Below are 17,500 nucleotides of genomic sequence, written 5' to 3'. Positions count from 1 at the left end.
GGTGAAGACACAAGTGTCATCAGTCCAACTCTTGGCTTCAACATCAAAACCATTACGTATCAGAAGTATGGCTACTCTGCTTTCTTTCTGTTTTTTTTTCTCAAATCTGCATTCAGTTATCCTGCTTCAATAATGTTTTGATTCCTATTAATAGTTGTTACTCATTTAACTGTAACCTACATGTCCAAGATGTACTTTGTCAGGCAATATTTATGTGATTAGTTGAATCATTTAGATTATTTTATTCCCTAAAACTAGAATTGTTTCGTTTAAACATACTCTTGATTATTACCTTTTGAGTTACTTTTGAGGGCCTTGGCTTGCTGTTAATTAATCAACTTATTTTTATCCTGAAACAGTTGGGATCAGCATATGAATCCTCTGTGTACTCATTGATAGCCTATTTTGTTTACATTTCATCAACCTACCACACCCTCTCTTTTTATTCAAGCTTGGACATGACTATATTTTGCATAGCGGGTAGAGTTCTCGGTTTTATGCTGCCAGAGACCTAAACTTTTTGGGACTTCATTTAAGTCCAGAGTCCAATTTAAAGCTCATTCTGCAGAGAACCAAAAAATACAACGCCAAAACTGTAATTCAAAATTCATTTCTCTAAAATCATTGCATGTGAGACAACAAAAGAACTTGGGAAAAGCTCAAAAAAGACTACTAAGGGAAAGTGATTGAGTTAGACAAATACAGATTTATAATTTGAAAAGAGATTTTGAATCTCTTAGGATGAAAGAGAAAGAGAATGAGACTATTACTTAGTGTAATAACAAGATTTTTTTCTTAATCGTTAATAGAATCAGGTTGCTTGGCAAGGATTTCAAAGATGACAGAATAGATGAAAAAATTTCTGGTGATAGTTTCAGAGATATTCGAATTTAAATCTCCCGTCTAGAAGAGTCTAAAAATCAATCTATTCTCTCTGTTGAACTACTGTTTTTGTTAAAGAATTAATAAGTGTTCTTCAAGCACAAAGCAAAGAAGAGCCATTATAATTTATATAAGACAAGTCAACTGTGTGTGCTTTTATCCGCTAAACAAAAGAGAAAAGACTAATTATCCTTCAAAAGGGAAACACACCTAGAACAAAAATTATTGGTGGAGACCTGTTGCAATATGTGGAAATTTCAAACAAACAAACCATATTACGGAAGTTGCAAGTTCAAAAACGTTCAAAACAATCCTCCATCACAAACAACAAAAGCATAAGTTTAGGAGGATCAACTTTTCCAATTGCAGTAATTGAAGCAAAGGAAGAGTGTTGAATATTTGCTTTTGTTAGTGTTGATTTACTAGAATAATAAGTAGTTTAGTTGTAGGAGAAGTCTTTGCTCTAATTTAAAATTTTAGGTTCAGTTAGATAAGTCTAAGTGATATATTTGAGGTTTTTTAAATTTTATTCTGCAGAATTTTGCACATTTTCTGTTTTTTAATCGACTACTGAACTCTCTATACTTAATAAAACTTCAGAGACAATTTCAATCAGTTCTAATATTTTTTTTGCTGCTCCATCCTTTGAAAAACACAACAGAAACAAAGTTATGTCAATATGTATGTCTTTGGAATACCCTTCGGGGTGGCCCAGTTGTTTGGGCTTGGGACTTCCATGTTGGAGGTCTCAAGTTCGAAACCCCTTGCCAGCGAAAGCAAGGGGCAAACGAGCTGGTCGCACCGTGCTTGCCTAGTGCGGGTTACCTCTCCTATGTGGTTTGCAAGCTATTGCATAGGAGCGGGGGTTTTACCCTGTGCGCACCTAAAGGGTAGCGGCTACAGGTTTCCCTTGTCATAAAATTTTTTTTCTGTCTTTTGAAATTACTATCTGGTATGTTTAAATCATTTTAGTAGTTTTAATTCCTTCTAACTGATTCTTGTTAGAAATGAGATTCTTTTGCTGAAATTTCAAAATAGCTGATTTCAAGTTAACCTGACATGCTGCAGGTATACCCTCAATATATGGGATGTTGGGGGGCAGAAAACAATACGGTCTTATTGGAGAAACTACTTTGAGCAAACTGATGGCTTGGTGTGGGTTGTGGATAGTTCTGATCTGAGAAGGCTAGATGACTGCAGATATGAGCTACATAATCTTCTGAAGGAGGAGGTATAAGTCATATTGGTTCTCTTTTCTGTTGTTGAACCTCATCTATTCCCTTGTGCAAAAACTCCAAAAACATATGGATTTTTAGGGTGGTATACTGATCCAACTCCCCCTTTTTCTCTTCTACTAACTACTTTCGTACGAGTGTATCCAGTGGTGGGAGTCCTTCATAAGTTGTGCCAAGTTAAGGATACAACTTGTTTGAACTTTTCTTGCTTCTATATAGTTACATTTTCATTTTTAAGACATGTAGATTTATGATTTTGGTTATTACGATGTTTATAGGCAGCAAACCATTGAATTTGCACTTCTCCGTTGGTTTTTTAACCTAGTGAGATATTTTGATTCCCGATTTGTTTTACATTGCAGCTTGTTTTAGGAGACAGATGCTCTTGCTTCTTCATGTATTAGTGGATGGAGTTCTTTTTTATAAGGGCGATGGTGACGTGATAAGTGTCATTCAGGAAGACGTGTGTCCCCACCCTTATAAAAAATACAACTACATCCCCTAATACATGAAGAAGCCAGAGCATGTGTTCCCTAAAACAAGATGTTGAATTTAATTCATATCTGATACTGTAATACATAGGGGATGGAGTTGTTGGAACTACTTGTTCCTATTTAGCACTGTCTTAAAAGGTCTCTCCCAAATGCATCACTGACTCTAACAACTGACAATTGAGCCGTGTACAATCTACACCGTGCATGCTTTGGTTTGGTGTTACCTGCTCTATACTATTTTAAGTGCAAGATAATGGTCAAGAAACTAGGGAATAAGTTTCAGTTATGGCACAGAATGCGTGCATACTTTTTATACTGTATACCTATGCTTCTCCCTCCATTTCAGTTTGTGTGGCATAGTTTGACTGGGCAAGGAGGTCAAAAAAGAGAGAAAAACTTTTGAAACATATGGTCTAATCCTGTCATGGCATTTGTGTGTTTATAAGACTTTTGAAACATGTGTGGCTATAAAAGCTTGTCATTAAGTTTGGGAAGTTTAAGTTAAATTGTTTCCAAATTTAGAAAGTTTTCAAGGAAATATTGCCATGTAAATTGGAACGGAGGGAGTATTTCCAGTGATCTAAATGCAAAATAGTGAGTCAGAAGCAAGGGGATGAGTTTTCAGTAAATTCACATGTCAAAGCGCATCCAATCTCAGACTTCGTCGTGGAAATGCTGCCAGCTTCTGCTTATTATGTCACTTGTTTGAATATTTTGTTATGTTTAAGTTAATTAGTGTTTGCAATCATTTACATGTCATTTTCTGGCGACATTCCTTTTGCTTCTTTGCTGCATTTTCCTCTACAGTGGAGGCTTCAAGTAACGAATGCTATAATTTTGTTTGATGCAAGTTGCACCACATGTTATAGCTTCCTTCCACCCTCAGCCAAAATCATCATACTATTGATAATCTCAATTAAGGATTTTTTTCTGGAACTTATTTGTGTGGCTATGAAAATAATAAATTGTTCACAGAACCTATTCAGTGATGCACATTTAATAGCTCTATTCATCTTGTTACATGTTTCATAATGTTGTGCCAATAGAATTTTACCAGATAGTTGCCTAACTGTCCATCCTCACATCATCATGTTAATAAGTGCACAATAGAGGCATAAACCTTGCTGTTGATCTTTGTTGGATTTGTTGAATGTGTTCATTAGGCGCTTCAAAAAGTCTTCTTTTGTGTATCTGTAACAGCCTATGTGTCCCAAAAAAGAACGTGCAAATCCCTTTTCATTAGATGAGAATAGGATGACAGATCTTTCTGTCATTAAAATTTATTGAAGGTGCATAGCTTCTTTGAATGTCCTATGGATTGTCTATATCATCTAGGGACATGACTCATCCCAAAATAGAGGTCTTTCTTTATTGTTATAAAATCCGTTTGATTGAAAAAAAAATGTATGATGCCATAAGTAAAATCGGTGGGTGAGGCGTCCTTCACTGCACTCAAGGAAAAGAGTAACATATCCTATACATTAGTAAGCTCATACTCCATTATTAGTAAGTGTTGGTTGGCTTATTCATGAAAGAACTTCCACATGTGCATCAAGGCCCTCTCATTAATAACATCTCTTTTTGATTGACCTCCTCCTTTCTTTAATTAGCAGGCACAAAGGTCGAATTTCGTTATTGAATGAATCCATTGTTGTTGTCATTTTAGTTAGTTTATCACATTATTTCCGTTTTCTTTTTGTTCTTAACAAGTTATTCAAATCTCTTCAAGCACTTCAGTAAGTGATGCCAGGAATACTCTTTTTTTTTTTTTTCATTTTTATTCATTCAATACCAGGAGTACTCTGCAACTTGATTATTGCAGAAAATATTCTCTCTGATTATTCTTCATAAAGGTAACAGTTCATTTCTGGTGAGGCTCGGTATGACCGGTAACAATGTAGAGCAACAAAGAGGGAATCTACAATGTCAATCATTGAAAATGATTTTCACTTAGTGCTATATGTCCGTGCAGAGGCTATCAGGAGCATCATTATTGATTTTTGCAAATAAGCAGGACATACAAGGTGCTCTTTCTCCGGATGAAATAGCCAAAGTAAGGATGCTTCTTGTTATACCTTAAACTGTGTCGAATGAATATTGATGTGAAGTTCTTACTCTTGGAACTAGTAAGGTTGCAATCTATGATACCCTTAACAATTATGTCGAAGGTTAAGCATGAACTTTTGTTTCGTTCAAAAATCTGAAATCCAATTATGCAAACCAAAAAACTGAGAGATCAGGAGAGAAGCTTCTTTCTAGTGGTGGTTGAGAAAGTACTAGGCATAATACATCAATTCCCCCTTTAACTTAGCTTTAGCTGGCATGTGTGCCCTCCAACTTTGGGTATGCACAAGTAAACACTTAAATTTGTATACAATTGAACAAATAGACACACGCGTCTTACATGACATAATACACGTAGGATACCACGTAGGACACAATTGTCATGTTGTAGGATGCATGTGTCTATTTATTCAACTTTATACTAGTTGAAATATCTACTTGTGCACATCCAAAGTTGGAGGGGGCATAGTTGTCAAGTAAGGCCAAGTTAATGGACATGCTCATGTATTATGCCAAAGTATTATGTAGTAGTTTCCAAGTTACTTCAATTGACTAGTAACCTATTTCTACATAGATCTGCTTCTTTTATGTATGGTCAATTATTCATAAAAACTTGACATTCACAGAGAGGGGACATTAACTTTTTTCTTCTGATTAAGGTGCTTAATCTGGAGGCTATGGACAACAGCAGGCACTGGCGAATCGTGGGATGTAGTGCATACACAGGAGACGGGCTACTTGAGGGATTTGATTGGCTGGTACAAGACGTTGCATCGCGAATCTATATGCTTGATTAAGTGAAAATTTTACATTAAGATTTTGATTCCTGCAAGATGACATTGTTAAGATCTTTTGGATATACAACATTTGTGCATGTAAAGATAAAGAAAATCATGCAAGTGGAATTTTACTAGCTACTGCTCAAAATGACCATTTGTGAGGAAATTCTTTTAAGACCTTTCCCAATATGCCAGTCTTTTGTTGTAATTATAGCAGGTTGCACAAAAAAGTAACTGTCCTTGACCAAATAAATTCTTCATAAATTAATAATTTTTATAATCTATGAGGATTGTTCTTGCTATGTACTTGGGGTCTCGTTTGTTAACGGAATTAAGTGGAATTAACAGTCATGCACCACCACCCATAGAATCAAGAAAGAGCTCTCAGTCTATCAATCCTTACTGTGCCCGTGTTGAGTCTAATTAAGCCGCAGACTCCATCCTAGCGGTGCCCTTCCGTCAATTCCTTTAAGTTTCAGCCTTACGACCATATCCTTCAATAGATAAAAGAAACAAGTACAACATTAAAAAAAAACAATTATTGTGACAATCACTAAAGAAAGTTCTTATAATCCTTAACCAATACAATTTATTGATGTAATGCCACTCCAGCGTCCAATTTAATATACACAAAGTAAATGTGGAAAATGAAATAATAGGAAGTGCTCAAAGGGTACAGAAATACAAATAATCTGAAAAGAAGAAATGAAAAAAAATGAGATATTATGGAGCTATAACTATGAACGTTTACTAGTTTAGCTAACTGAAAGTGTTGCTTATCACGCGTGCAGAGTCACTTGCATCACATATTAATACAGCCGGTCCTTGGTTAAGATGACTAGCCAACTCAGGCTGGAGCTTACTGTACTCGTCCACGACAAAGGTTGCAGCTTCTTCTGCTTTATCTGCTTCTACAAATGCAATACAGCAGCCTCGGAATCCTGCACCACTGAACCGTGTCCCAAGTACACCAGGAGCCTTCAGAAGAACCTGATATAGCTGTATCAGTGGTTCACAACCTAAAATAATTGAAGTTCAGTTCAAGATTTGGTTATTCTGTGTCTCAGACAGACATACATTATCGAGAAAGTTGTGTATCGAAAACAATGAAATTAAGATATCAAGCAAGAAAATTAACACTTACCACACTCATAGTTTTGAATAGAACTTAGACCAGATGCTGTAATAAGCTCTCCGAATTCTAGAAGGTTTCCTGAAGCCCAAGCCTCAATTCCTAAAACAGATCACACATGAGTTATGAATGGACTGTCCTAAAGCTAAACATAAAAATAAAAAGGAGTAAAGGTCTGTAAAAAATGATACCTTTCATAACTCTCTCATTTTCGGAGAAATAATGCTCTGCTCGTTTAGCTAGGTTGGCTTCTAATTTGCTCTGAAAAGAAAATTCCAGAAACATGGTATAAATACAATCAATCCATATAAATGCGAAGAAGATTTTCACATATAAATGTCGCAAACGACCTTTGTATAATGATGGTTGACTAATTAAACATCCAATATATACTTGTGGATTTTTACCTTGTGGGCTTCAAAAACTTCTGGTTTAACTGCATAAACAATAGATTTGTTATCAACATCATCATTAAAGCTGCATCACTATTTCAATGACAAACGCAGGCCGAGAATCCTACCATTTGATAGAACAGGTTCCATCTCTTCATCCCCCGAAGCTCTAGAAGGTCAAATTTAGAGTCAGAAGAAGAAAAAAAAATACCCGTAAGTCCCGGAAATGATAGCTGTAATATAAATCAATTAGATCTCATCAAAACATCATCATACTTGTATTGCATTCCAAAAAAATCAACAAGATTTTATTAGTCTTTAGAATGCTTCACACTTTCAGAAAAGACCAGAAGAATTCTTGAAATTCAATCATTAAAGAATGTTCATTCTTTTGGTACATTTCCTTCAGGATTAAAATATAACGTATTTGTCTTAATGGAGAGTAGTGGCCTATATCTAGGATTTACTGTTCCAAGTCTTACTATTCAATCAATAAACGGCCATGCATTTCATGACCATAACTTGAAAAAAGAAGAAATGATTGTCATTCCAGGATGCAAGCTTCAATAGAGTAGGAAAATATCTTACTGCAACAGAATCTTCGCAGCCTCTTGACACTCCGCAACTCGCCGATTATATCCGGGATTTGTTGTCAATGCCTGTTTAAGACCTGAAAAGGCCAGCAGTATCTTGTATGCATTACCGAACTCTCCTTCATGATTATTTTCCACTGTTGGCGGGTGTATCAGTTTGTGTTTTATGGTCTGCACATGTGGTCTATAATTGTCAGAGTTTTCCAGAGAACACAAAATCTGTATCATAAGAAAACAACAAAAGATGCCATAATTTAAAACTGAAACTGTAACAAGAGAAAAGTTGGAGCAAATAACATAAATGAAAAGGCAAACCAACTCATCATGCAGTTTTGACTACTAACAAATTATTTCTACTTCTATTTTCCTCCTTCCTTTCTTGCACATAGTCATGCTTGCTTAAAGTTCCTATGTTCAATTATTTCAGGATTGACATCTAAACTCTCTTCATACATCTCAAGAGCATCGCAAGTTAAATGAGAAGAGACGGTATCACTTTTTTAGCTGATGCTAAGGGAGAACAAAAAATATTCAAGGGCAGGAAGAGCTTTCTAACAACTTCTCAAAACTCAATTAACATAAAAGATAATTTGCTAAGTCAACCATTTATTGTGTGGAATAAAATGCATCACCTTGCAGTTCATGAAGGTCAAACAGCCATAGCTGGATAACAGTATTGCAGACTGATCCAATATCCCATTTTTCAGACCTAAATATTCATTCTCAATCAGCCTGCATGCAACAAAAGTAACAAGAGATTCATACCAAAATAATGTCACAAATTAAATAGCAAAGGAAGCACTAGGTATCTTAAATGAGTTTGCTAGCAACAAAGACGAGACCACTGTACAAGTAGCATACCTATCATATTCAATATTTTCTGTTGGGCTCACTACAAGACCATTCGCACTCTCAAAAGCCAACAGATATGCAACACCAACCTGTTAAACATGACAATTGTTAAATGAAATTCCAGAAGACAAAAGAAAAGTTATACTGAATAGGATATCTCAGTCACTGTAAGGAACAGATACTTCTATAAAAGAACAAAGATGCAAACCAAATCTCCTAAAAGGAAAAAGTGAACAGCGATATTTTTATTTTCTCAAGGATGCAACATCAAAAAGAAAAAAGTCCACCATAAGGCCTTACAGGGTTGGGAAAACTAACTTCACCAGATCACACGAATTTCTCTAAAATTAAAAAATAGGAACTACATTTCTTGATAGTCTAACTAAAGCAAATTCAAAGGCAGTGATGGAAAAAACAACTTACCGCGGCAGAAGAGCTGAGACCTGAACTGTCAAGACCCTCAGAACCACAGATAAACCCAGTGATACCCTGCGAGAAAAAGTTTCCAGCAAGAATTGTATAAATGAAAGATATGATGCACCTACGGTTAAAATTGTTAAATAGAAGTACTGTGCTAAATAATACAGATCAAGGTGACTGCTAATAAAATAGAGCAGATAATGAAACAGTACTTTTGACAGAAGAATGTATCCGAGATTAGAACCACAAAATTGAACTTAGAAACCACACATTTTGTATTCAGTGGAAAATAACAATAAACACTACTGGATTTGGCCCAAGAAAGGAAGGATGAAAGAAGTCATCCATGTTAAGAAAATGGATCTTTGGGTTTAACTCAATCTTAAAAACTTAGCTCATGAGGTGAGGATTGCACAAGACCAAATAAGGAGACAATAACCAATTCCCTCAACCAATGTGACAGACATAACACTGGACTAAACATCCGAGGTGTGGAGAACATAAAATGGGCCCAACATTAAACCAAGAATAGGGCTAGTTTTATCTCTAGTACAAGGTAAAGAAAACTTACTTAGGCCTAACTCAATTGCAAAACTTACTCAGGAGGTTAGGATTTTCCAAGATCAAATGAGACAACAAACCATTCACTCAATCAATATGGGATACTTAACACCCTATCCCGTGCCACACCAAGGACTAGACATCTCAAATGTGAACAACATCACAAATCTAACATTAGGTACACTAAGAGTAAAGAATTGGTCACAATAAACTTTTGGTCCTAACTCAGCCTAAAAAAGTTAGCTCATAAGTTGAGAATTGTCCACGTTTAAGTCTTAAAAGTCCTTTCCAAAATAGGTGGGGTCTTCTCCTTAACCACTTAGAAGCTATGTGACTGTCTTCTGTCCTTGTTATTATCATATTTTTTTGCTGGATGTGCATCCTTCTTTCAAACTTCGTTTCCATTTACACTTCGACTTCCACTTGTTTTCTCCTATTTCCAAAACTCTTTCCGTGCGTGCAAATATGGTAATATTTCCATTTTGATTTCTTGTTCCTTGATCCATGTGATTAGCCGTAATCCCAATTCCTCAAAGAATCCTTCATGTACTTGGAACTTGCTTTGCGCCTGATCAACACTCTTCTCCAGTATACTGTGAAGGACCTGATTCGTTCGATTCTTGCAGTGTGCTCCTGTAATCAGCTCTTGCAGTAGTCATGTCATAAACACTACTAGTCCCTATCTGAGACATGTTTAGTGTCTAGTTCATTGATCATGTTTCTTATGTTTTCTTATCATCAAAACTTCATATGTAGCATATCTCATAGCTATAACATTTCTTACTGAAAATCTTTAGCTTATCTTTGTGAAAACCAAATGGGAACAACCAGAAGCATCATCTTCCAGTAACCAGTACTCAAACAATTTGCAGATGCATGGTGACTAATATATATTTTCAAATAATAATGAATGGGTTCCCTGTCGGACAGCATTAAGCAGAACAAAGAAAGAATATATGAACTTAATTTTAGTTTTATGTCTTTTTTACAAGAGAACTTCATTTTTACACATAAGAGATCAGGAAAGGTCATTTTCTTCTATTCAATTTGTAAGTGGTCATAATAGATCATTCCACCGGAACAAAATTGTAGAAACAATCATTTCAGTACATACGAGATATAAGAAGTGAAAGTTGGATGGTGCATGGAAGGATCTAAATCTATATTAACGAGCTAGAAGTCCACCTATGGAATGAATAACGGAATGTAAAATTTTAGACTTCAACATCTAGAACCAGGCAGCTGCAATTCACAGAAAAAGGATCTGCAAGTTGATTGAATATAATTGACTCACTTTAATAAGTAATTAATGGAAAATACTGCAGATTCGGTGCAGTGCTTAAACAGCAATTGTAAACAAGCTTCCACTCATTCTTCTCTTTAATGTGAAAAAACCTTTTTGTAAATCTCGATAACATAAATGGAATCAACTGGTTTGGAAAACTAAGCATATCACGTATGTCTATCAACCAGCAGCCAAAGAAATCTTACTAACCGTTTTCAGATGATTTCCTTTGCTCTGCAGGGCATAGATTGCTCCTCTAGCATAGTTACCCCATTTCCATTCTTCCTGAGGTGGGGATGAGTCCATTTGTTCAGTTAAACCATTTGTCCCATACATATGCTTAGGAAGCTGAACTTCGTCTATTCTGTGATATTAAAAAATGTGAGGCATAAATTCATACCTGAATCAAATTTTGAGTTTGATAAAATTTGGAATTGATAACATTAGGAGTTCGATGCTTTTTGCAGGATTTATACTGTTGATTCCATGAAACTATCATCACCTATTGTTTTTGAAAGGGCAAAAAACTAATTCATACAGGTAAAAGTAGAGCATCAAAAGGTTAAGTGCGTAAAACAGTGATGGAATTCTCCACATTGTAAAAGACTGCTGCAAATCAATGAACATGAGATCATAGATTCATGATCCAGCAGCAGCAAAACCTTATTTACATGGATCAAATAGAGATTTTTTAATGCCATTATAGATATCCAAGTAGTTATACACTTGTATGCACATGCCTAAAAGCAGCATTATTTACCTGAGCCGAACTTCTCCTTCAAATTGCCCAGATTGCAATGTAACCTACAAATTTGAAGTTTTAGTAGAAAATGAGTAGGAAGTAGAATAAAAAGAAAATGACTATAGAATTTAGTACATATTCCATAAAATCAAGCTATTAAGCAGAGAAGTGAACATAGTGGAGCAGAGAAGTGAACATAGTGGAGCAGAGAAGTGGACATAGTGGACCAGAGAAGAACAGTGCTGCTTCAACTTCCAGTGTTAAGCCAGATTTCTCCAGGTTTACAAAGTAAAACCAAAAACAGTCAACATAATTCAAGTGTTGTAAAAGACAGATATGAACATCAATGTGGACATGAGTAATGACTTCTATCCTATAACTACATCTACTAACTTGTGTCTCAGTTGCAGCATTCCAGATAAAAGATTCAATTCATAGCAACCCTGTTAGCACCCCCTTAATCTGCCAGCGGTTTACCGTTACACATGGAAATTTTTAAAATGAGAAACAGAAGACTTCAGCATATCTGTCAGTTATGTTTCTTATTTCTTTGTAGCAGTTGTTTGCAATAGGGAGGTTATCTCTCCACTTTCTCATTCCAGTAATATTATTAAGTTGCTTTCTTGTTCTTAGGTGGGTGGTTAATCTACCAATGTTGTATCTAAAGTTATTTGAATTTGATAAAATGCATGCAGAAAATTGCTCCAGATTGTGAGTATTCAACTCAAGTGATTGTTGGTTCTCTCTTCACGAACCAACACCGTAGGTCGCATAAAGAGAACCTCTTCCCAGACTCCTCATTTATTCCACATTGACTCTGATTTTGTTTTGCAATGCCCCATAACCAAATCCATAATAAGGGACCATAACAAATTGGTATGAGAGCTTGGAGTTATGAGAGTCCAAGTCCAGCAACAATTGGCACAGTTGGTGAACTTGTTCTTCTTGTGCAACCAAATTAGCCAGATAGGAAGCCATAAAGGCTCACTTGGATGTAATCACAAAGAATTTAGCTAATTCAAAGGCTCGAATCTGACATAACAAAAAATATCTGTCAAAATTGAAGTTGGAAGGGTAAACTGAGTGGCATGAGGGTCGGGATCGGAAACCGGGGAAAACTCCTTCATATGCTTGATATTGAAGTTGAATTTTCCATGATTTACTGGCCAGGAGGGCACTTTGGGATGGTTGAGCAGGTACAAGCAAAGCTTTAGACACCAACAAACTCCAGAAGAAGAAAGGTTGGACTTATTTCTTTTCATGTGGAAGGGAATACAACTCTGGTTACTTCAACTTAAAACAACATGCCTCAATCCTCTTGGGATGAATTCAGATGTTAATGTAACTTCCATTTTGGATCACCAATTGATAGAATATGTGCCTTCACTTAACAAGTAATGGACCAGGTCCCTTACTACACTCCAGAAAATTACCAGAAAGTTAAATGCAGTAAAATCAACACAATGATTTTACGTGGAAACCTCCTTGCTTAAGGGAGTAAAACCACGACCTGTTCCACAGGATTTTCAATCATTTTCACTAATCTTCAAAAGCAAAAGTAAAACACGATTACAACAAACGTAAGAAAGAGTTATCAATCTTACAGTTAAGCAACAGTCCCTATTGCTTAACAAGCCTAAGTAGAAAACTATCTACCCACTAAGCTATCCCACCTGGACAACCTAGACTTTCAACACTACACACTGATTCCTTTATAGATTCAGGAATAGCTTACAAGTTAAGAACGAGAGAATGTATTCCTAAACAACTATACGAAAAGCTCCAGAGATTGCTGTTATTCTTGGAATAATTCTGCCTTAGATTTCTAGTAGCCTTTGCAAGTGTTCTTGAAGAGGTTTCTCTCAAGTTGCAAAAACTACACAAAGTGTTTAGGAAAGTGCCTTTTATATGGGCAAGTCACTTTCCTAAACTTCTTTGCCATTGGCTGGAAGAGTCACACTTTCTGACGCCATCGGGAAGTGTGCACCTACTTTCTGTACCGTCTCCAGCTGGCAGTCAACTGGCTCGTCATCATGAGAGTCTGGTACCTCTACTAGGTCCCTAGGTTTGTTTCATCTGCAATACTCAAACAAGAAACCTGCAATATTCAAGTAAGAAACCCAGTACCTTTATGAGGTCCCTAAGTTTGTCAAATCATCAAAACTACAAATAACATTTTCCCCCTTTTTGATGATGACAAACAATGATCTGAGATCTTCTCCAGGATTGTTCCCCCTGACTGTATATTTCCCCCTGACTGTATATTCCCCCTTTAGTTAATTATTATTTAGCTACTCACAGTTACTTCCCCCTTTTGGCATCATAAAAAAGATATGCAGTAAACCAGTGATGTCAACATAAATACTGAGCAAGATCAAAGCTAAAAAGCAATCAAACAGTAGAGGAAAAGCATTCACAAAAGAAGATAGTCAGAACAGCAAAGGAATAAAGTAACCAACATGCCATCATAACATAAATACATTAAAAAAAACTGAATATCCATCAACACAGTGATAAGCCACAAAAAAATGACACATGGGAGGATTGATTAACAGGCTAGGAAGAGGGGGGAGGATGAGACAGGGACTGGATAACAAGAGTGAGTCGTGCATTGGCAGCATCATTATCCTTGATGGCCTTTTCTTGCAGGGCAGTTATCTTCGCCTTCAACTCAGCATTCTCTTTCTCCAGAGCTTGAACCACTGAAGAACCAGGTCCCTCACTCTGTGCATTAAGCAGTTCTGCTTTGAGTATAGCAATTTCTGCCTCTTTTCCACTCAACCGCACAGTGAGCTCTTCAACCTCGTGTTTAAGCTGATCCTGGTCCTCAATAAGTTGAGCCATCTTGCTCTTTGGATAGCCCTTTCCTTCAATGCACTCACACTCAACCAAGGTATTCTCAGAGATAGTCTGTTTAACTGTCCCAACCTTTGCAACACTGAGAGGGATTTGAAAATGCTTGAATACTTCCGTGAGAAAGTATCCGTAACCCATTCCGTGAACACCTTTCCTCTCAACGACGGTTTTGTGAATGTGCTCAAGCATTAGACCAGGAAGGCTCAGGGCTTCAAAGCTACACAGCATCTCCATCACATACAAATCAGCAGCAGTTGCAAGTGTCCTCTTTTCTGTGCGAGGAAGAAGCACCTTGTTGACGAACTCAAAGACCAGCTGATACTCACTCTTCATGATTTTCTTATAGATCCCAGCAACCTTAGTTGTGGGTGTCTTAGAAATCATAGAGGCAAACTCAGAAGAGCAAGTTTTGCCCAACACAGACCGGGTCCCCTCTTTAGGCACCCTGAGAATTTTGCTCAACACCTCCTCATCCAAAGATATGACAACATCATTTACCCGTGTGAGGATTCTCCCATCTTCCCTGAATTGAATATTGTAATAAAATTCACGAACCTCTTCTTCATGGAGAATGGGGGAATTTTTGTTGAACAAATGCAGCCAAGATTGAATCTCTACCATATCGTGCAGAGAATCCATGCCATGAAGAGTTATGATCCCCATATCAAAAACTCTTCCTGCTAGGACTGCTTGTTTCCTCAGGTTGTCAACTACCTCCTGCATGTTGACATTCTCAACTTACCTGGCTTGGGAACCAGGTCCCTGTGACCGCTTTCTCTTTTTCTCAGATCGCTTCCCTTTTGACTGTGATTTTTCAACCTTCCTTGTAGCCCTTTCCCTTTTCTTCTCTGACTTCTTTTTCTTAATTTTCTTTTCAACTTCTTCTCCAGACAACTCAACCACATTTGCCTCAGGTATTCTAAAATTTGATACCTTGAAGGTTCTTGCACTTCTAACTGCAGCAGTAGAACGTGCACTTGCCTTCAAGGCATCAGCCATCAACTTTTGTGCAGAAGACCTTGTAGTAGGTCGTCTCCTAGGGGCCTCCTCTACAACCTTTTCCTTCCCTTTTCTAGATCCCACCCCTTCTCTTCTCTCAACCTTCCATTTTAATGGCTCCTCCTCATTTGCAGAGTCAGAGGAAGAGGAAGAAGAGTACCTTCCTAAATCAGGGGTTTTATCAAAGATAGGTTGAGTAGGTCTTACCTCTTCCCTTTCCAGGACTTCAGTATGATCTGCCCTTGCTTCTTCCCGCATCATGGCCAGGCTTTCAATCACAAGTTCTTCACTCGCTGCCAGTATGTTAGATTCGGAAGCCCTATGTTTTGGTAGATCCCCTTCAAACATATTGTCAGGCAAAATGTCTTGAAACGGACCAGGTCCAGTAGGCACTGCAGAAGTATTTAGATCTATGGCAAAAAAAGGGTTATCAGGAGTGTCTTGTTGAAGACTGGAAGGGGGAGGAAGTCTGGCTTGTGTAGTGGTTGGAGAATAGAAGGCAAGGGGCTCTATTTCACTGAGAGCATTCAACATTTGTTTAGAAGAAGATGAATGAGAAGACATGGTTGTTATACTGGAAGGTTTCTTTGAACAGCAAAGAGAAGAAGAAGAAGACAGATTTTGCCTTTTAATTTTGATAAAACCTTTCGTGAAAAGGGAGAAGAAGTTAAGAAACGGATGAGAGTTTCAAAAAGAAGAAAGGCTTTTTAAAAGAAGCGAAAAGGTGCCAGGTCCTGTGATTGGATGCGTCGTTTGAGGGAGAAACGATGGGACTGATCGGTCAGAGTAACCGATGACTGACACGTGGCCTTTTCAACGGTCAAATTTTTTCAGTTTAAATTTAATGTATAAATGCTAACCTGGACATGTACCAGGTACCATGGTAGAGTTTGACTTCATTCCTTAATTGTTCTAGTTGCTTCTTTTGCTGAGCAGGTCCCTACTGAGAGTATACCTACAAAAGGTACAAAAGAGATCTTTGTTCAGATATTCAAAATTCACACAAAGGATACCTGCACTGCAATTTTAGCCATCAAGGGAGTTCCACTATTGGAAGCTAAAAGCATCACTTGGAGATCAACATCCCCAACTTTAACCGATTCCTCTCAAATTGATCCTTGCTGAGAGCCTTAGTGAAGATGTCTGCAATTTGCTCCTCCGTTGGACAATATGTGAGCACAATATTTCCCTTCTCAACATTATCTCTCAAAAAGTGATGTCTAACATCAATATGCTTTGTTCTCTTTTTAATAAGAACAAAGTATTGTCTATCTTGCCTCTTTTGAACCCATTCTTCAGCAGAAACTTTGACAACCTTTCATACCATGCTCTTGGAGCTTGCTTCAGACCATATAGTGCCTTATTCAATCTGAACACATGATTTGGTAGCTCTGCATCTTCAAAACCAGGAGGTTGCTTGACAAACACCTCCTCTTTGGGATCTCCATTCAGAAATGCACTCGTCACATCCATTTGATACAGCTTGAACCCCATAAAGGCAGCAAAAGCTATTAAGATTCTAATAGCTTCCATTCTGGCAACAGGTGCAAAAGTCTCATCATAGTCTATTCCTTCTTCTTGATTGTATCCTTGCACCACCAGCCTGGATTTATTTCTAGTAATAACTCCATTTTCATCAAGCTTGTTTCTGAATACCCACCTAGTTCCTATTATTGTTCTGCCTTCAGGTCGAGGAACCAGGCACCATACCTTACTTCTTTCAAACTGATGGAGTTCTTCTTGCATAGAATTGATCCAGTCTGCATCACCTAATGCTTCTTTAACATTCTTGGGCTCAATAGATGATATGAATGCTGAGAATGCAACTAGATTTCTTGTTTTTGATCTAGTATGAATTCCAGAATTCAAAGGAGAAATGAGATTATCAAGAGGATGTGATGAACTATGCTTCCATCCTGACTTTGTAGCAGACTGATTTAGCTGATCAGCATGTTCTTCTTCATCAAGAGTGACATCATCTTCTGGGGAGTCTGATGTACTCTGGCTGGAGTTTTGAGTAGTACCAGGTACCATATCATCCTGTTCAACCTCAGCATCCTCTTCAGGTAGACTATGATTTTGATCATCACAGTCATTTTTCAGTCGTTGATCTGCATTAGCTTCACCTCCTTCAATCTTCTTTGATTTGAGCATTTTTGGCACATCATCATCATCATTTGATCCATCATTCTTCAAGCTTCCATCTTCATCAAA

The 17,500-nt window shown here is 37.2% G+C and overlaps 2 protein-coding genes across 3 annotated transcripts in view; one reads left to right on the top strand and one right to left on the bottom strand.

Moving 5' to 3' along the window:
- Positions 1-5,665, top strand: part of LOC107026107 (ADP-ribosylation factor-like protein 2) — an 8,580-nt gene extending 2,915 nt beyond the window's left edge. Inside the window, exons 3-6 of the mRNA XM_015226962.2 lie at positions 1-65; positions 1,951-2,113; positions 4,584-4,664; positions 5,335-5,665. The exon at positions 1-65 is cut by the window's left edge and continues 46 nt beyond it. Of these exons, the coding sequence (XP_015082448.1) occupies positions 1-65; positions 1,951-2,113; positions 4,584-4,664; positions 5,335-5,472 (447 nt within the window). The 3' untranslated portion in view covers positions 5,473-5,665. The remainder of the gene's footprint in view (positions 66-1,950; positions 2,114-4,583; positions 4,665-5,334) is intronic.
- Positions 5,666-5,998: 333 nt separating this feature from the next.
- Positions 5,999-17,500, bottom strand: part of LOC107026106 (galacturonokinase) — a 20,256-nt gene continuing 8,754 nt past the window's right edge. Inside the window, exons 4-14 of one of the 2 annotated variants that reach the window (XM_015226960.2) lie at positions 11,450-11,493; positions 10,900-11,053; positions 8,847-8,912; positions 8,433-8,512; positions 8,204-8,303; positions 7,567-7,790; positions 7,107-7,147; positions 6,994-7,022; positions 6,778-6,847; positions 6,599-6,688; positions 5,999-6,473 (exon numbers count right to left, since the gene is read on the bottom strand). In XM_015226960.2, the coding sequence (XP_015082446.1) occupies positions 6,214-6,473; positions 6,599-6,688; positions 6,778-6,847; positions 6,994-7,022; positions 7,107-7,147; positions 7,567-7,790; positions 8,204-8,303; positions 8,433-8,512; positions 8,847-8,912; positions 10,900-11,053; positions 11,450-11,493 (1,158 nt within the window). In that variant the 3' untranslated portion in view covers positions 5,999-6,213. The remainder of the gene's footprint in view (positions 6,474-6,598; positions 6,689-6,777; positions 6,848-6,993; positions 7,023-7,106; positions 7,148-7,566; positions 7,791-8,203; positions 8,304-8,432; positions 8,513-8,846; positions 8,913-10,899; positions 11,054-11,449; positions 11,494-17,500) is intronic. The other variant, XM_015226961.2, reaches the window with a different exon arrangement.

This window comes from Solanum pennellii, chromosome 7 (assembly GCF_001406875.1).
Source record: "Solanum pennellii chromosome 7, SPENNV200".
NCBI lineage: Eukaryota > Viridiplantae > Streptophyta > Magnoliopsida > Solanales > Solanaceae > Solanum > Solanum pennellii.
Note: the sequence above shows the minus strand (reverse complement) of the source record. Positions and strands in the feature narration are given on the sequence as shown.